The 19,030-nt window shown below is 38.4% G+C and overlaps 1 protein-coding gene across 5 annotated transcripts; it reads right to left on the reverse strand.

The window, feature by feature from the left end:
- Positions 1 to 4,100: 4,100 nt before the first annotated feature.
- CVL1 (CVP2 like 1) lies at positions 4,101 to 9,113 on the reverse strand. Of its 5 annotated transcripts, none has more exons than XM_016321119.3 (13): positions 8,380 to 9,113; positions 8,162 to 8,249; positions 7,727 to 7,810; positions 7,536 to 7,620; positions 7,333 to 7,437; positions 6,480 to 7,242; positions 6,197 to 6,390; positions 5,956 to 6,064; positions 5,714 to 5,862; positions 5,329 to 5,597; positions 4,770 to 4,867; positions 4,466 to 4,679; positions 4,101 to 4,361 (listed from the first exon to the last, which is right to left on the reverse strand). In XM_016321119.3, exons 1-10 carry the CDS (start codon positions 8,407 to 8,409, stop codon positions 5,375 to 5,377), a joined length of 1,830 nt encoding a protein of 609 aa, XP_016176605.1. In that variant the 5' UTR covers positions 8,410 to 9,113; the 3' UTR covers positions 4,101 to 4,361; positions 4,466 to 4,679; positions 4,770 to 4,867; positions 5,329 to 5,374. The 5 variants fall into 5 exon arrangements, with proteins under 5 accessions (XP_016176605.1, XP_088354129.1, XP_016176602.1 ...); XM_088498003.1 differs by having other exon boundaries at positions 4,466 to 4,647; positions 8,380 to 9,108; XM_016321116.3 differs by having other exon boundaries at positions 7,727 to 7,813; positions 8,380 to 9,065.
- Positions 9,114 to 19,030: the final 9,917 nt, after the last annotated feature.

Below are 19,030 nucleotides of genomic sequence, written 5' to 3' on the forward strand. Positions count from 1 at the left end.
AAAAGAGAATGAAGTTAGGAAGCAAAGAACAAAAAGATTACCCAATTTATGAAAATGGAAAATTGAGGAATGGAGAGGTATGAGGCAGAAAGCATGAAATAGAACATGTGTTTATTTTTGCTATGTGAAGGACTAAGAAGAAGAAAACAAAGAGAGATGAATTAAAGATAGTGATGTTGGAGTGTTTGACAAGTGGCAAAGGGACACAAATAACATACTAAGTAGTACAGGACTCATCAGAGGAGAATGATTGGAATGGAAGCAAACAGTAGTGAATAATATGTATGCATAAAACAGAGAAGGGAATGAAGAAGGCAAAGGTTGCATTTGCCACAAAATGGCCACAGCTTAATTACAATTACATGAAAGAAGAATCATGGCTAGGTTTGAACAGAAGCAAGGTGTTGCAAAGTATTCATGAATTTGTCAAGAAAACTGATTGAAGTAACACTGCAAAAAGCAGCATTGAATGAAAGAGAGAGAGAGAGAGAATAATTGCTTTGAAAAAAGACCATGGTCATGATGATAACCTTGAGAGAGTCAGACCCAGAGAGATAATGGTAATCAACAGAAAAGTGCGTAAGCTACTACTACTTAGGCTCCCAGGATTGCGTCATTTTTATGCTCTCCTTTTTCACTTTACTAATATATGAAATTATCAAACACTAGTACTCCATAAAGAAAATTCTATTTTGGGTGTGTTTGGATTTGCGTTGGAGAAGAGAGAAGTTCGTTTGAGTTCCTTGAACGCTTCATTTTTTATCTAAAAGTAATTTTGAATAATGTAATCCAAACAATATTTAGTTTACTATAATCCATTTTGAATAAAAATTACCAAACATAAATCACGTTAATACTAACTCACTTTTGATTAAAATCAATTTTATACAAACTTCCGTTTGCAAACCGTAATCCAAACACACACTATATATTTAAACATTATGATGTTGTGTAAAACACGTAAAACAAGCTTATGTCTCTTCATTCAATCTATATAATTAGCTTGGATCATCGTTTCATCATCACTTATATGTTACATCATTTTAATCTTTTGAAATTTCTGGTACTACTAGAATTTTCTAATTTTTTAAAAAAATATTACTATTTTGAATTATTGAGCAGCATGCAATGAAGTAGTTATATATGTAACGTAGGGTGGATTTTTACATGCGAATGATCACACCTATGAACTATTGCATAGCCCTGATTTTGCTTCACATCCAACACCTCAAGCTTTAGAGTTTAGACGAGTTTTTCAAGCATAGTAGTGTACAGTGTGACCCTGAAATAATGAACCCTAGCTAGCTATATATATATAGGACATCATGTCTCCTCTAACAATAGCAAACCCCAAGTTTTACTCGATCTTTCTACACTTTTCATCTACTCTCTCCTACCAACAATTCCAACCAAATCTTCCACATTAACTGCACGTCTGCACCAATATATCCAATTCAAAGTGAAAGAAAATGAAAATTGATTCTTACCTTGGTTTCGTGGTTTAAAACTGTGTAATTTGTGTGGTTTCGATCAATTTTTTATTTATTTTTTATTTTTTTACAAGTAACTATTACACATATTAAACTTGAAGACAGTTACTTATGTATTAAAATATTTATTGATCAGAGTGGATGAAAAAAAAAATTGATCTTAGCTTGTTTTGCCTTCATAAGGGATCTATATACCTAATTTGTGTCAAAATACTACTATAAACAAAAAAACAAATATTACTAATAAGATTTTTTTACTGATACTAATATAATTATGTTAAATGTATATTAAAATCATTTATTAATATAAAATATACATTAAAATAAACTAAATTACACATGTATTTTCATAAGAATACATAGTAGTTAATTTTAGTGTATAAATAATATTTTTAGTACTCATAAGATAGTTAAATCTCAAAAAATAATTAATGCACATAAAATTTTTTAGCAAAAAAATATTATTATTATTGTCACTAAAATATCTTGCTATATATGATTTTCCAAGTATAAAATAGTAAGAGGTTGTGGGGTTCGAGTCTCCTATCTTTAGTAAAAAAAAAATTTTTTTTGTCAATGAGTTATAGTTTAAGGATATCATCTAAAGACTCGATTTTGGGCTTGCTTAATTAATGATCTTTAGTGTATAAGTACCTTGGGCTTAGGCCCGTTTTAATACAAAGTTTATAAGCACCTAACGTGGGCCTTGATCTGTTTATTACATCAAGGGGCCCACATAATCGAAACAAGTTTCAGGTGCCACCATGAAACGCACCGTTGCGCCCATAAGATACGTTCAGTCTAAAACCCTAAATCCCAATTCCTCTCTCCCTCCGAACAGAAATTGGCACTAGCACTGTTTTAGTTTAAGTGTTCATACATATTCTGCCCTTAACAATCGAAACTAATCACGAAAATGATATGACATGGTCTTTCATCAAAAGCTAAAGTGGTCAAATTTTAGCAGAATCAGTTACATTTTGTTATAAAAGAAAACAAAACGGATCATTTCAATGTCAAAAGGTTATATATTTATACAAAAGCTGCAAGTTTCATGAGTTGTTCAAGCCAATTGAAGCTCTCCTTTTTACTTGGAAGAAAATGGAAGTGTCCACTGGTAAAAGTTGGCATGATGATATTTGAACCCTCTGCTAGCTTTGTGGTTTTGTTAGGCATAATGCAAACAATTCTGAGAGTTGAGTTTATAAACAATCATTTCAAAATGGAATATTCCCCGCCATTATGAATAATAACTGCCAAATGCTAATGCTATTGTGTCAGCACACCACCCTTCCTTGCTTATTTGTATTATTAGACTGTTGCAACTAACAAGTATTTTGCAGAAAAATGCTGTCTTTACGTGACAATGGACAAGTTTGACTAAATTATCTTCTAATAGTTTCCGGCTATTACTTTTACGTAAAGACAATTTTATGTGAGTAATGTTTAAGTGTGATATTTTTGGTTCCCCATTTGGAAGGCCAATTCAGGATCAGGGACCAGTTACAATTACAAAAGACACAAGGCAAGAGATAGCACTCTGATGGTGACATCAATTACTTTCAATTCCATTTAGCTTAATGCTAATCACTTCCACTAACCGAATTTTTATTGAAAAAGAAAAAAAAAAGATTTTCAAACCCCATTTTCTTTTCACCTTTTTATCAAACCATTACTTATTCAGAGGACCATAGTGTAAAGGAAACAAAAAACAAAGAAAAGAGGATGTCCAATTTGTGTTGAAAATGATTGTAGGTAAAAATTGATGACCAATGATTCTAGTTGCAGAAGACAGCACAATCTGACTTTCTACTGATCCCATAGTGGAAAGAGGATCATGAACTCAGCTCAAGTCTGCAAAAACTATCCTTATGCAATTATCATTTCTCTCGTGTGAAAATAAATTACTTTTTCTAAAATAAAAATCAAACAATGATGTTCAAATAGTAATTATAGTAGAGCATATTTACCCTCCTCGCATGCAGCTCTTATTTTTTTGGGCAAGGCATAGTGACTACTGACATATACAGCAATAGATATTATTCCAAAGTCTTCCAACCATGTCTTTATAATATATCTTCATATAGATTTTTTTGAATCATGATCTTTTCTTACATTTAGTGGTGTTTGTGAAGTGGCTATGTAACAGCCACATTGACAAAAGAGGTTTCTGACACGAAATTTTAGATTTAGTTAGGAACCCCATTAATGAATATTTTAATGAGACTATTATCCAAATTTGTGATTTGGCCTTATTAGTCGTTATCTACAACATTCTTGTGCTCAACTTTTGTTGGTGATCCTACCTAGACGCACAAGGTAATAAAGGTAAAGTGTCTAAAGTTGAAACTTAGTCAAAAGTAAACAGCAATTGACACAGGCATGCAACATGTAAATAGCATCTTGGATTGGAAGAGCCTCCAATATTTTCTGCCAAACCTGCAAACCCTGTCTTGAGCTTCTTTAATCTGTTTAAAAATACTTAAATATTGTTGTCTCCACATCAGAGTTGAAACTCAGAATACTAGTTGATGCCAAGCTACCTTTAACAGTAAATTTATCAACATTGCTGAAAAGAAAAGAGAAGAGGAAACAGAACCAAGCAAGAGAGGCTTTGGAATTCTCTCATGAATTAAAAATTCTTTTTCTTCTTTCTGTTTTTTTTTCCTTCTTACATACTGTGGCAATCACTAATTCACTATACATCAAATCAAAACTCTCATTCTCTTTGCATTTTAAAAACAATGAAAAATGAAGAAAAGAAAACAGTTAGTGCCCAAATGATTATTACTGACGATCTTTCACCTACATTAAATGTTGGACAAAAACAATTAAAGAATCTTGAATAAAAAAATCGTCTTCTTCCATGTCCTGCCAAAAGAGAGAAGTTGATCATGAGTAAGAGTTTATTATATTGTTGTTAATTCATAAAAAAGTGTGACAAGTATTAATAAGTACTAACTAAAACATAGTACCTAATGATTGTGCGTGATTCTGAATGGTTGTGCAGGGCTGAGAGACTGGTAAGAAAGCTAAGTGTTTTTAAAATCAAATTATGCACAGTGCTGAAGTTGGTGTACAAGATGATGATGTTGATGATGATGACGAGGATGTACTACTGTTCTGAACTTCTGATCATGTGATAGGCAAGGCATGACTGTAGACTAAGCAAGAATACAGATTATCAAACTGAAAAAGATAAAGTAAAGGTTAAAATTAGACAAAGAAGCTGAGACCAAAAGCAGAACAAAAAGAAGTAAGAAAGAGAAGAAAACTAACCTTTTTCGGTATGTGGGAAATGGGTTGTCCTTATCACCCTCCATCCATGAATTGAATTTCTTCAAAGTGAGTCCCTCTTGGCAATGGGGGACCAATTTCTGAACAGTAATAAGGGTATGTAAGTTATGTGAGATTTCTAATTCAGGGGGAAAAGAATAACTTCAACGACATTAAGAAAAGAACAAAAGGACTTCAAAGCAATAAAGATTGAAATCAATTTGTATATCTAGTGAAGCAAGAAACACCTAGTGGCTAAGAACATATTAGCATATTCTTTAGGCTCTTATGTTTTTATTGCAGTATCACCTCTATTATGTTCAGCTCCATATAATCATTGATAATTTTAGAATCTTGTACTTTTGGTCTAAATATAAAAAATGCTCAGGGTCCCCTTGTTTGCATAGAGCCCTGCAGATAATTTTTGTTTTTATGTTTTTCTGTTTGTATCTAAGTGCATGAGGTTGAAAAAAGAAACAAAAAACCAAAGCATTCAGCAGCATAAATTTCCACTATTTTACAAGCATAATAGTGAGAATGGCAGAAGGGATAGGGAAAGTACTTGAATGTGGATGGACATGTTTCACATCCAGCCATTCCATTCCTCTTTAGAAAAAGTTCAGCTCGGTGTATCCGCCTGAATATGGCAGAAGTTCTTCCACCTCAATTCTGGAACGAGAACAACTCATAGTTTTCTTCAGTCTGCCATGAGTTGACTCAACCTCAGCCATGAATATGCCATAGACAGGCCTGTGATCCGAAAATCTTGATTCCCCGCGGACGTAAGATAATTGATGAAGACCTTCTCCAAACCACAAGATTCTGTCACACCTATAAGAAAAATACTTATATAAGCATAACAAATTTAACAAAACTATGTCAACAACTATGAAACACACCCTATGCTTCATTTTCTACTTTCTTCATATTGAGTAGTAAGTACTTACCATGCAGGTGTTCTCCTTTTCTCCTTTGGATGCATATCATCTCCTGCATATCTATCTGAATTAGTTGAATACTTGTATGTTGGGGGAAAATATATCTTCCCTTCATTCCATCCCACAAATACACGGCCTCTTTTCTGTTCTATTCTCAACTGCAAGGAATGTCAATAATTAAGGCTCATTATGCTTTGTCACATAGCAATAAAAATGAACCTAGAGCTATTTAAATGGTTAAACATACATACCTGATCATTCTCTAATAATGCTCTCCAGTTTTGCATCTCAACAAGTGCCTTAGCAGATCGGTAATTGAGGGCGATTCGATAATTCAAATCTCCGAGCCATATTATTCGACTACATTAATGAATTTTAAGTTAGTTCATGAAAAGAAATTATGTTAAATGGAAAGGAGACAAAGGAAAATGATTTTCAGAAAACAGAATTAGCAACTGCAAGAGACAAAGACAAAGACAAACAGATTCTTACTCATGCTCAAGGATTGTTTGTGGGGACTTCTCATTGTCCACACCATTAACACGCGGAAACCTTGTCTTTTTTAAAATCTCCATCACATCCAAATTTCTTCTTAGTTCATCTCCCTCTTTCTGTCCAGAGGTTAAATGGCTACAGATAAAGCAAAAGCTTGTTTCATGCAGTGACATGCTGATTGAGATGGATCCCTGTAGATACAATCAAAATAACTCTCTCATTAAATCCAATTTATTATGAAAAATAAAAATTAGAACTATATGACTGACATAACATTCACCTTATTTCCAAGATAGCCCATCAAACCTCTGCCAACACATGATACTTTCATGTTTTGCACATGATCTTTCAATTCACTTCTTACCCATATGGTAAGGTATATTCCCACCATTTGCTTACTTGCTACAAGGCAGTACCTCGAACGCCCCGGCATGCCATATCCATCCTCATTAGAGGCAGGTCCGGCATAAGACATTGGCGAAAATAGAACTGTACTTGGCGAATCTCCAATGGCATTATCATCATCAGATGAACCCCATCTTGAATAGTCACTTGGTCTTGAGTAGTCACTTGCCCTTGAATAGTCACTAGGCCTATAACCCCATCTAAAACTGGGATCAAAGTCACTTGGCCTTGAGTAGTCGCTTGGCCTTGAAAAGTCACTTGGCCTAGAGTAGTCACTTGGCCTTGAGTAGTCACTCGGCCTGTGGCCGAACATTACACGATCACAGACACTATACCTTCGATCTAGTCGTGGTTGAGCAAGTGAGGGATCGTTGTCAATTCCATAACTAGTAGAAGTTGTCTGGAACGATCGCCTATGGAAGAAAGATGAATTCTTCTGCCTAGCTGATCCCTCAAAATCAGCATTTAGCTCTGCAATTGGCTGAGGAATGGGAGAAGGTGTATAACATCCACTGCTTCCACTAGTGCCAGGAAGGTTGTTTAAACTCTTTCTGATGAGAGCCAACCATTTTTTGGCAGGGCCATTGTCCTCAGCCCCTAAGATATTACCAGCATTCAAGGGAACTATCTCTTGAAATCTGAAAGAGGATAAAAACATGTCATTGGTAACAGTTAGAACAAAGGTTGATCAAAGACTAAGTTGACAAGAACCAAGTCAGAATTCCTACCCTAGAACATATATATCTGCTGGTGGTGAGGAATGAAGCCAATCATCCAAATTCAAATTACTCGGTGGTGATCTTCCAGCAACATTCCATGTAGCAACAAAAATGCTGCTCACAAAGAAGAGAAAAGCACCAGAGAAAATATGAACAAACCAGTATTTTTTTGGTAAGAAACAGTAAAATCACAAGAGGAAAAGGAAATATACCTATGGTTCTGAACATCAATAATTCGAGGATGGTCAAGATTCATTCTTCCTCGCCTAACCTGATCTGCACTCCTGCTAAACTTCTCTGTTCATTTGTAGTGAGGAGGTTTAAACATTAAATTTTGTCATGTAGATGTAAATGTTCTTTAAACATCAAGATTTCCAAGGAGTGGCATCATGAAATTCAGTACCTGTTTTGCTCTTTTTGATAGTGCATGGTTCTCTCTCAGAGAAGCTACTCCTGCTACTCCTGCTTCTGTATTCTACGTTACCTCCTGCTTTAATAGCAATGCTAATGCTTCAAGTTCATGTACATAGAGAAACAAAAGATATAGAAAACTGTAGTATGAAGCACAATTGGTGAGTATATACTATATAGTTTTGTATATATGGTTTTAGCTTAATTTTCTTAGATTAAAAAACAACAAATGAGACAGAAGTTGATGAAAGACCCTAGGCTTCAATTTCCATTCCCAGTTTGTGTTATTTGTTAAATTCCCTTGGTTTCTCCGGCAACCAACTAGAAGCCAAGTCTTATTCCTATGCTTGTTGCTTCCCAAATTTTTTAAAAATGGAACCACTTATAGAAAGTGAATTTTGAAGAAGACAAATCAAAGCATACCCACCTCCATAGGCAACAGCACCTGATAGTGTATCATCAGTTCTGCATTTGATATTGAAGAACTTTCTAACCATTTTCTTTGACCATGAGAGCTTCATCAAACCAACAAAAAGACAGAAACAAAAGCAGTTAACAACTTGCAGAGATTGCAATCAACAACACACATCAAAGTATTCATCTCTACAACATAGAAGAGAATGGAAAAAACAAAAAAAAAAAAACCTTGGTTTTCTTTGAATTGTCATCTCTCATTTTTGCAACTTCTACTTCATACAGCTCCTCAAGCACACTATGATATTTCTCCTCAGAAGAGAATTAATAAGTTATAACCCAACACCCCCACCCCCACCCCACCCCCAAAAAAGCTCTCTTCAGAGCTTCAAAGAGTAAAAGATCATTGCTTTGAAAACCGCTTCTCCAAAATCCACCCTTTCTTCTATTTCCCCTTCTCTTTCTTGACTTAGACACAATACAAAACTCATTTGTATCCCAGTTTATGAACTCCAGAGCACCCCCTATCCAAACAGAACAAAACTAAGATCAACAAGAAGTGAAACTCAGCAAGATACAACAAAATGCCTCAATTTTTTCCCCCTGGGTTCTGTCTTTAGCTGCTATGTTGTTCTTGCCACACTAAGAAAAGTGTAAGAACATGGAAGCAGACTCCAATAAGAAAAGTGTAAGAACATGGAAGCACACTCCAATAAATATGACAGAAAGGAGAAAGCGCCACCAATTACTAGAGAGAGAGACAGAGAGAGACAACACTTTAATGCGTGGAAGTGAGAAGAGATTCTGAGGTGGTAGAACAATACAATGCAGCAAAGAGAGAGAGAGAGAGAGAGGGAAAGCAAAGCTTCAAGTGTTGTAGTGTTTCTTTGTTTCTCTCTCTTGGAAACCAAAGCACCTCGTTCTCTGCAAACAAAGCATCGAATTTGAACAGAATAAAGCGCAGTAAAAAGAGAGAGCATACAAGAACTTTATTATTATTATTATTAGTAAATTAAATAATCACACTTTATTGTTTTTTATAAGTGACAAGCATGGCTCAAGAAATTAGACAAGGCCAACATGGAAGGAAGGAAGAGCGGGCAACGGGCAGCGAGTTTTTGGCTTTATGGAGCTGAACAAAGCCTGCCCTTGGTCAGCAAAGTGAAGAGGGAGATCTAGCAGCATCATAGAGTTGCATTCCTTCCAGTTTTTTTGGTCTTCCTACTAAAGCAAAAGCACCTAAAAGATAAAGCTATTAGTTTTCATAATGTTATATTGTTTTATTATTTTATAGCACAATGAATGTTTAAAGATAAGTATATACTATTTACTATTACTATAATGGTGCAGTGTCATGGATTATGACACAATTGAGTATTAATTCATATAACAAAACAATAGATTTTAGAATAACATGCTCTGTTTCATAACAGAGTAGGGATAGAGATGTGAATATGACACATTCAAAGTTTAAAATTTTATATAGCTGTTTCTTATAATTTGCCATCTTATGAAAATGTAACATTTTATATATGGACCAATGTGATGAATATGATGTTTGCTTCTATAAATTGGTAATGTTGAATTGGTGATAGGTGTTTTATCACTGACATAACCTCAAACTATGTCTTTGAAAATAATGGCAGATTACCCAATTTTGTGGTCTTGGTATTGTTCATTGAGGGTTACTTTTTTCTTTTTCTTCATTCTTTTTAGCTCTTAGAACTTACCAGCTATGAATGCTATCTTCTGATGATTATATCAGTATAGTTTTAGACTTTAGGCTTTAGGCTAAAATTTATATATGCATTACACCATTAGGAGCTTCCTTTACTACTAGGGATGATAAAAAATTAATAATTTTTATTTTTTTCCTTTTTTTTTTTTTGGTTAATATTGTGATGCGCCGCCCATGCTTCCTTTGAATTCATTGTGCATTTTCCATAGGTCTCTAAATAGTAATAAGTGTACCACATTACCAAACAGAATTTCCTTTTGCCTTTGGCTTTCAAGTTTCAAGCTTTGAACTCTCCCTTTGACCATACAGCCATACCTAACTTTTTCTCTATCATCATACTTGTTTTTTCCGTCTCATCCTCAGGGTTTTATAGTTTATAATATAATTTCCTATCTTATTTTATTAGTTTAATTATTCCGTTCTTATAATTTTATTAAATTTTTATGTTTAATAAAAGTTTTTAATTAAGTTCTTTTTAATTAATTTTTGTTAAAAATATAATTTTTTAAATACTTACTTTGGTATTTAGTGTAAGATAAATTATAAAATATTTTAAAAACCAATATTCTAGAATTAGTGTGTTTCGCTTGAAAGAAAATAACTAATAAAAATTTAATTATAAATTTTTAAACGGAAAAAATCTAATTAAAAGTTTTATATTTTTATGAAAGCTATTTTTGTGGTTGAGGCTATATAACCCCACCAGCCTCCTTCAATTCGCTCCTTAACTAAATAATTAATGGATTTTGTTCGGTAGACAATGATTTTTGTAAACAATATGAATAATAGGTTTTAGAATTGACCCAATAAAATAAAAAAATACTCTACCCTAAATTACTTTCTAAATCTTAAAATTAGGATAATTATTTACACACCTACTGAATTGAACATCCAGTTATTGTTAACTGTGCATGAATAAATCGAATCAAAAGAAATAACCATCCAATTAAAAATAATGAATATAATCATCTGCATACCTATTAAATTGAACATTCGACATATCTATTATTCACATTATTTAATATTTTCATCATGTATCTATACTTTTTCATAATTAATTTATTGGTCCAATTACATATTTCCGATTAAAAGGGGGTTGACGGCGCAATACGGCCATTTGAGTCGTATTATTCATTATTATATATATCACCAAAAAATAAAAAATGAAAGCAATTTGCATTTCATATCAAACAATGCAAGTCCACCCTTCAAAAGAAGAAACACACTTAGCACTAGCAGCTTCATATATATAAGCCTCCACTAAGCGGTGTCTGCTTAGTAATAACTAATAAGTATTAACTGTCATCATTGCCAAGCAGGAACCAATCCAGAAAGAAATAGAAAATATTGTCACATTCTTTTTTTTTTTTCCTAACACTTTCATGCCAAAGGAAATACAATTTACTGTCCGTACACTTTTATGGTAGATATCATTTTAATATTAGTATTTTGAGTTAATAGTCAAAATCGTCTCTAAAAAATATTCTGATCTCTATTTTTGTCTCTGAAAGATAAATTTAATCAAAATCGTCTTCGAAAGATTTAAAATTAATTACGTTAGTCCTCCGCCTATTCTGTCACTAACAACGTTAATTTTGCTGACATAACGCGTAAGTTTTTTTTTGTCAAGATTCAAACCATTAGAAAATTGGATCCCCAACCCAACGACCCGACCCGAAGATCACAGACTCTCCTTCTCCTCTACACGTCTCAACCTCCATGCCAGTTCCAACAGTTGTTGGCTCCTCGTCGATGTCGTTTTTCCCGCCGTCACCTACATTGGTGCCTTCGCATCAGCTCCCATCAGTATCTATTTCCATACCCTAACCCACCCAAACCCCCTCTCTCTCTCTCTCTCTCTCTCTCTCTCTCTCTCTCTCTCTCTCTCTCTCTCTCTCTCTCTCTCTCTGAGTGTTCAAGTTGGGTCAGCATCCAAAATTGGAGCAATCTCTACCCTAGCAGCAAAGGCAGAAGCAACGCATGATACTTGCAAACAATTTGGGGTTACAGAAAATGCTTATTGAGTCAGATAGCTTACCTCTAGTGCAGAATTTGAAATCGAAGAGCAGGGTTGGGGACATTGATCCAATATTGTTGGACATCCTACAGTTGGCAGGGGAGGATAACAGATTCAGGTTCACCTGGACGCTAAGGGAGGGAAATAGATCGGCGCACAAAAGATACCCATTGAACTCGGTGGAGCGCTAGAGCAATCATGGACGATTAACCCGCCCCCTGAACTCAGAGTAGTGATCCAACGCGACGTCGAGAGTTGCCGAGGAGCAAGGATCGAGAGGCGTCAGCAGAACCAGCAGCAGGGGCAGCAACAGATGACGTCAAGAGCCACAAACAGAGGAGCATACGTCCGAGGAAGCTCAGATCAAGGGCGGAGACCGAACGGGCATATCGTTCAGAAGACGATGACGACGGCGGAAGTTCGAAGTCGTCCTCCTTAGCGCAACGACGACCGCGTTCCGCAAGTAGTGCTTTGTGATGTGGCTAACTGAATTGGATCGGGGGTGGAAAGCAAGCACTATACCATTGATGCGGCGGTAGCAGCAGCTGTAGAGCAGGGGCTCTGAGACGCTTGATAGGTGGCGGAGGTTGACGTTCAGGCAAAGGCGTGGTATCTCTGCAACATCCGGTGACGACGGCGGTAGTTACTGGAGACGGTGCGCAGCGTGAAGCTTGAAGAACCACCATTGCGGGGGTTGTGTTGCAGCGGGACGGGATTGGAATGGAGGCTCAAAGCTACTCAGATAGGTTGAGGAGGGATTTTCGAGACGGGTACGGGTGGGTCAGGATTATAGGTAGTTCGGGTTCTGTTTCTGTTTCTTAGGCTTAACAGTTTATGACCAAAAAGACAAAAAAAAAAAACTAACGTGCCACATCAGCAAAATTAACATTGTTAGTAATAGAATAGACGAAAGGACTAATGTGATTAATTTTAAATTTTTTGAGGACGGTTTTGATTAAATTTATCTTCCAGGAATAAAAATATATTAGAATATTTTTTAGGGACAATTTTGACTATTAACCCTTAGTATATTTTTAATACTAATACACGTCCTTTCTATTTTGTTAATTAAAAATATAATTTATTACACAATTAATTAATAATAATTTTTGTAGACGGGAGTTAAAAATATTTGATATGAATAATATTACTAAAGAAAACATATATATATATATATATATATTGTTACGGTGGGTAACCAGAGATTAGTGGGTTGGATTAGTTTGGCTGGCCCAATCGTTGGAATGATGGAGTATCCAAGCGGATTGATGCTCCAAGGCCCCCGTCCGACTTCGGTATGAGAGAATGGGGGGTGGTACCTGCAAAGACACTCCGATGCCAAAGTCAGCAAAGGGAGCAAAACAGGTCTAGAGAGTATTGGGCTTAGTGATACCTGAGGGATGTCAGGGTATTTATAGTGGTGAACCAATAACCACCGCTGAAGTAGTGCCACCTTTTTAGGTGGATAACCGTTCCCATATCTTAGGGAGGTTAAGATATGGCTCTATGAAGTGGTTAGAGAGTTTCTAGGGGCGGTTACTCATTTGAATGAGTGTTATCTGCCAGCTAACCCTCGTATCCGACTTCTTTGGAGCAGGTCGTGTTCAGTACCGACTTCTGGGGACGAAGGCCGGTACTGGGGGAGGGCCAACCCCTTTGGGTTGGGCTTCTTTGCTTGGATCCTGGGCCCTATTTATTGGGCCAGGGTATGAACAGTGCCCCTACTCGAGCCCAATTTATTTTTAAGAGTTGGGTTCGAGTATTCAACTCGGGGTCGTAGCCGATTTGTGAGAGGACCGACGTGATGGTTTGAAAACCGACGTGATTTTTCGTGACCTTTTGGTTCTGACAGTTACGTCCAATCAAGCGTCGTGTCCGTTAGGGGTGTGCGTAGGGATTTAATAGCCTTGGTAACGGTGCATCTTCATTAATGATTGCCCCGATTTTACCGTTATGCCCCTAACGTTCTTATAAATATTTTCCCTCTCTTTCGTTGTTTCGTTTCTGCGATCTTTCAAATTTTCCTTGGATTCGTTCGTGCTGCGTTCTTGCGTCTTCGAAGGCTTTTTGCCTCCAACCCTTATTTCCGGATAAAGGTTAGTTCTTTAATATGCCTTTGTAGATAAATTTGATTTGTAGACTTTAGTTTCGCATCCTCCTCCCTTTAGAGACCGTGTTGGTGATTTTTCTTTTCCCCTTGTAGGTTTGTTACCCCCCTTTTTATAAAAAGAAATGGCTTCTGTAGATGCTCTCTCTCACTGGGTTGATGTCACGGTCTTAGGGGAGGAGCCCTCAGTCGATTCTGAGTTCATTACCAACCTTCGCACTCATCACAGAATTTGTACTTCTGAGGATGACGAACCAAAATACGAATTGGTAGTCCCGGGTCCTGAAGACCGGGTTTGTTTTGGAAGAGTCGATGAGGCGGCCCCTCATTTTTTCTTTATGTATGAGTGCATGATCACCCGTTTGGGTGTTTTTCTTCCTTTTTCGAATTTTGAGATATCTGTTTTGCGTCACTGTCGAGTCGCTCCCACCCAACTTCACCCCAACTCTTGGGGTTTTTTGAAAATTTATCAATTTGTCAGCCAGGCTTTAGAGTTTCCGACTTCTTTAAAGATTTTCTTCCATCTTTTCCATATGACAAAACCCTTCAGTGGGCTAAACAATAAACAACAGTGGGTGTCGTTCCGAGCCATACAAGGTCGGAGACTTTTTACCCTTTTTGACGAGTCCTTTCATGACTTCAAGAACTACTTTTTCAAAGTGCAAGCTGTAGAGGGTCACCACCCCTTTTTCCTGGATGATCATTCTTCTCCCCGATTTCCTTTATATTGGCTGGAGGCCTCCCCTTGCGAGAAATATGGTCTGGATGACTTAACTGAGGTAGAAGCAGCCATTGTGGGGTTCCTCCGAGAAGCGTGGGGGAGGGCCCCATACTTGGATACTAAAAAATTTCTCCAGGGGTCGCCGACCTTTGTCCAGTCACAATTAGGTAGCTTTTTGTGTTTCTTGCTTGTTTCCGACTTGTAATTTCTTTTACCGACTTTGTCTGATTTTGGCTACCAATTTGTTTTTTGTAGAGATGGCAAAGAAAAACGCTCAAGAGTCTTAGCAGAGGGTTCAGGAAGCCAAGGCAAAGTCTCGAGCCAGGTCTGGAGGTGTTAGGATGGTTGTCTCTCCTCCTCCTCCTCCTCGGAACGTTGGGACTCCTTCTCAGTCTATTGTAATTTCTTCCTCTGCTTCCTCTCTGCCACCCCCTTCCGTCCGACCTACTCCTGAACCAGAGCCAAAGAAGCGCAAGACCTTAGAGTCTGGCGCTTCTGGTGAGGCGGACGCTCTTGCGTTCGTCCGAAAGAACATCTATCCTCATGCTCGTATGAGTATGAATGATGTTTCTGTTCGGCACTACCTCACTACTGTGGTTGAGGAGAGTCTCAAGACGGCGGGGGTTTGTGGCAAACTCTTGGATATATTTGAGAAGACTCCCATCAGCTCTTTAGGGACGACCTCGAGGGTCGAGGAGCTGGAGGGTAGGCTTCGTATATATCAGGAGCATGAGAAGGAGTTGGAGGGGAAAGTCGCCAAACTGGAGGGGGAGAGGAACAGCCTCCGAGAGAAAGGGCAGAAGTTGCAAGCTCAATGCAACATGGAGGTGGAGTTGAGGAAGGCAGCGCAAGCCAGCTACAATAGTTTATTTGCTGATCTTGTGTCTGTAAAGAACGACTTACTGAACGCTCGGAAGGCCTACACCGAGTTGGAGGACTCTATTGCGGATGGTGCTGATGAGGCCTGGAGGATTTTCAAGGAACAGGTCGGGGTTATTGCTCCTGACTTGGACCTTTCTCCTTTGGACCCTGATAAGGTTGTTATTGATGGTGCCATCGTGGATCCTCCTGCCCCCATAGTGGAATCTGAGTCTGATTTAAAGACTCGGGGGCAGAGGATCGTAGAGTCCCCTCCTCGCTCTAAGGACGCTCCGAGTTCATCTACCGTTCCTCCGATTTCCTCTTCAACTCCTGCTCCTGGCGTTCCCCCTGACCTTGCTGGTGGTGATCTAAAAAAGTGATTTTTGGCTATCGGGGCCCGGCTTGTGGGCCCCTCTTTTTTAAACTCTTTATATTTATTTGTTGGTGTTTTGAACAATTTTTTGGCCTTTTAAGGCCGTAAACGAAACAGTAATGCCCCCTTTTTTAATAGGGGTTTAATTTAGCGTTAAATAAATGCCCTTTTTAGATAAGGGTTTCGAGTTACCTTATGCGCGCATGCTTTTCGTGGTTCATTTGACTCTTTGATCTTTTGTGGAGAAAACCTTTTCTTTGGGACTTGCTTGCTTTTCTGAATTTCCTTGATTCTCAAGGCAGCCTTTTTCTTAGTTTTTCCTTATCTCTTTTGTTATTCCTAGTACTCAATTTTGTTTTATTGAGTTTTTCGTGACTTAGGCTACTTTTGCGATTCATTTTAAATTTTACTCGGTTTCGCATTCCGCCCTGTGAGTCGGACTGCTCCCGAGTTTATCATGATCGACTTCTATAGCCTCTTTACACCGACTTGTACCTCGTCGTTTTATCCTGACGACCATCTAGGTCGGTTCATGGGATTTTTACGTTTTGTCGAGCTTAAATCGGCGCGTTTCGTAGAAAGAAAATTAAAAAGGGGAATTTTGAAAGAGATATTTAAAATGAAAGAGTTCTTTATTAATTGAGGTACCTTATTGCTACTAAGGGCTTTTGCTAATTTATTTCCCTTAGCCCCTACTGTGATGCCTCGTTAAAAACCCTTCTTCAGAAAAAACCCTTTGATTCTAGGGAAAAAATCATGAAGCTGGGAAAAGAGTACATCAGGGAGTAGAGTTTGCTTTTAACTGTAGTACCTTTTCATATTACAAGCATGCCATGACCTTGGTAACTCGGTGCCGCCTAAGTCGGTCACCTTATAATAGCCTTTTCCTAAGACCTCCTTGATTTTGTATGGTCCTTTCCAATTGGCGGCGAGCTTTCCCTCCCCCGATTTGTTGACCCCAATGTCGTTTCTGATTAAGACTAAGTCATCTGGGGTGAAACTCCTTCGAATGACTTTTTTGTTGTACCTTGTAGTCATCCTTTGTTTCAATGCTGCTTCTCTTATCTGAGCTTCTTCTCGGACTTCAGGGAGCAAGTCGAGCTCTTCTTTATGTCCCTGTATATTCCTGATCTCGTCGTGGAAAATCACTCTTGGGCTTTGCTCATTGACCTCTATTGGGATCATGGCTTCTACGCCATAGACTAGTCGGAAGGGTGTTTCTCCAGTGGCGGATTGGGGAGTTGTTCTGTAAGCCCATAGTACTTGTTGGAGCTCTTCAGCCCAAGCCCCTTTCGCGTCTTGTAACCTTTTCTTCAGCCCTGCCAGAATGACTTTGTTGGCTGCTTCGGCTTGCCCATTGGCTTGTGGGTGTTCCACCGAGGTGAACTGGTGTTTAATTTTCATACTGGCTACCAGGCTTCTAAAGGTGGAGTCGGTGAACTGGGTTCCGTTATCTGTGGTAATGGAATAAGGTACCACATACCTTGTGATTATATTTTTGTAGAGGAACCTCCTACTTCTCTGTGCAGTGATGGTGGCCAGTGGTTCTGCTTCTATCCACTTTGTGAAGTAATCTATTCACACTATTAGGTATTTAACTTGTCCTGGCGCCTGGGGAAAAGGACCTAACAAATCCATTCCCCATTTTGCAAAGGGCCATGGAGAAGTGATACTAATGAGCTCTTCTGGGGGAGCCACGTGGAAATTTGCATGCATTTGGCATGGCTGGCACTTTTTCACAAATTCTGTGGCATCTTTCTGCAAGGTTGGCTAGTAAAATCCAGCTCGGATCACTTTCCTGGCCAATGACCTGGCTCCGAGATGGTTCCCGTAGATTCCGCTATGTACCTCCTCCAACACCTCGGTGGTTTTTAAGGTCGGTACACACTTTAACAATGGTGTTGATATCCCCCTTCTGTAGAGAACATTTTTCACCAAAGTATAATGTTGTGCTTTCCTTCAGATTTTCTGGGCTTCTTTTTCCTCCTTAGGGAGGATGTCGAATTTTAGGTATTCGACTAAGGGGTTCATCCATCCGAGGTTTAATCCGACCACTTCAAAGACTTCTAGTGTGTCTTCCGTTTTTACCACTGAAGGTTCCTGGAGGGTCTCTTGAATCAAGCTTCTGTTATTTCCTCCTGGCTTGGTACTTGCTAGCTTGGATAGGGCGTCTGCTCTGCTGTTTAGATCCCGAGTTATGTGTTTTACCTCGGTTTCTGCAAAGCGCCCCAGGAGCTCCGAGGCTTTCTCCAAGTACCTTTTCATAGTTGGGTCTTTTGCTTGGTATTCCCCACTTATTTGAGAGGTCACCACCTGGGAGTCGCTGTATACCATCACTTTCGTAGCACCGACTTCTTCAGCCAGCTTCAATCCTGCGATCAAGGCTTCGTATTCTGCCTGATTATTTGAAGCTGGGAATTCGAACTTGAGGGAAACTTCTATCTGGGTTCCCCTCTCATCTACCAATATTATGCCTGCGCCGCTTCCTGTTTTATTGGAGGATCCATCCACGTAGAGTTCCCAGGTAGTCGGTTTGTCCTCTTGATCCCCTGCATATTCAGCAACGAAGTCGGCGAGGCACTGGGCTTTAATCGCCGTCCGAGTTTCATACTTTAAGTCGAACTCGGAGAGCTCTATTGCCCATTGTACCATTCTTCCTGCAATATCCGTCTTTTGGAGGATCTGCTTCATGGGTTTGTTCGTGCGGACTCTTATTGTGTGAGCCTGAAAGTAAGGCCGTAGCCTTCGAGAGGCTATTACTAAGGAGTAGGCAAACTTTTCTAATTTGTGGTACCTTAGCTCAGGGCCCTGTAGAACTTTACTGATGAAGTAGATCGGGTGTTGCCTGACCTCCTCTTCTCTTATCAAGGCTGCTGAGACAGCCCTGTCTGCCACGGAGAGGTATAGGATGAGGTCTTTTCCGGCTATAGGTCGGGTCAAGATAGGAGGTTGGCTCAAAAACTTTTTGAACTCCTGGAACGCCTCCTCGCATTCGGGGGTCCACTCAAACTGGTGCCCCTTTTTTAGTAGGGAGAACAGTGGAAGGGATCTTAATGCTGATCTTG

This window comes from Arachis ipaensis, chromosome B9, assembly GCF_059453495.1.
Source record: "Arachis ipaensis isolate K30076 ecotype BB chromosome B9, ASM5945349v1, whole genome shotgun sequence".
In the NCBI taxonomy this organism is placed as follows: Eukaryota; Viridiplantae; Streptophyta; class Magnoliopsida; order Fabales; family Fabaceae; genus Arachis; species Arachis ipaensis.

What these genes read in the sequence shown, in the direction of transcription:
- CVL1 (XM_016321116.3), bottom strand. Translation starts at nt 8,409, where the DNA reads ATGAGAGATGACAATTCAAAGAAAACCAAG. An exon ending in CAAACAATCCTTGAGCATGA is followed by an intron (nt 6,065 to 6,196) that starts GTAAGAATCTGT and finishes TCATTAATGTAG; the next exon opens with TCGAATAATATGGCTCGGAG. An exon ending in AAAAGGAGAACACCTGCATG is followed by an intron (nt 5,598 to 5,713) that starts GTAAGTACTTAC and finishes TTTTTCTTATAG; the next exon opens with GTGTGACAGAATCTTGTGGT.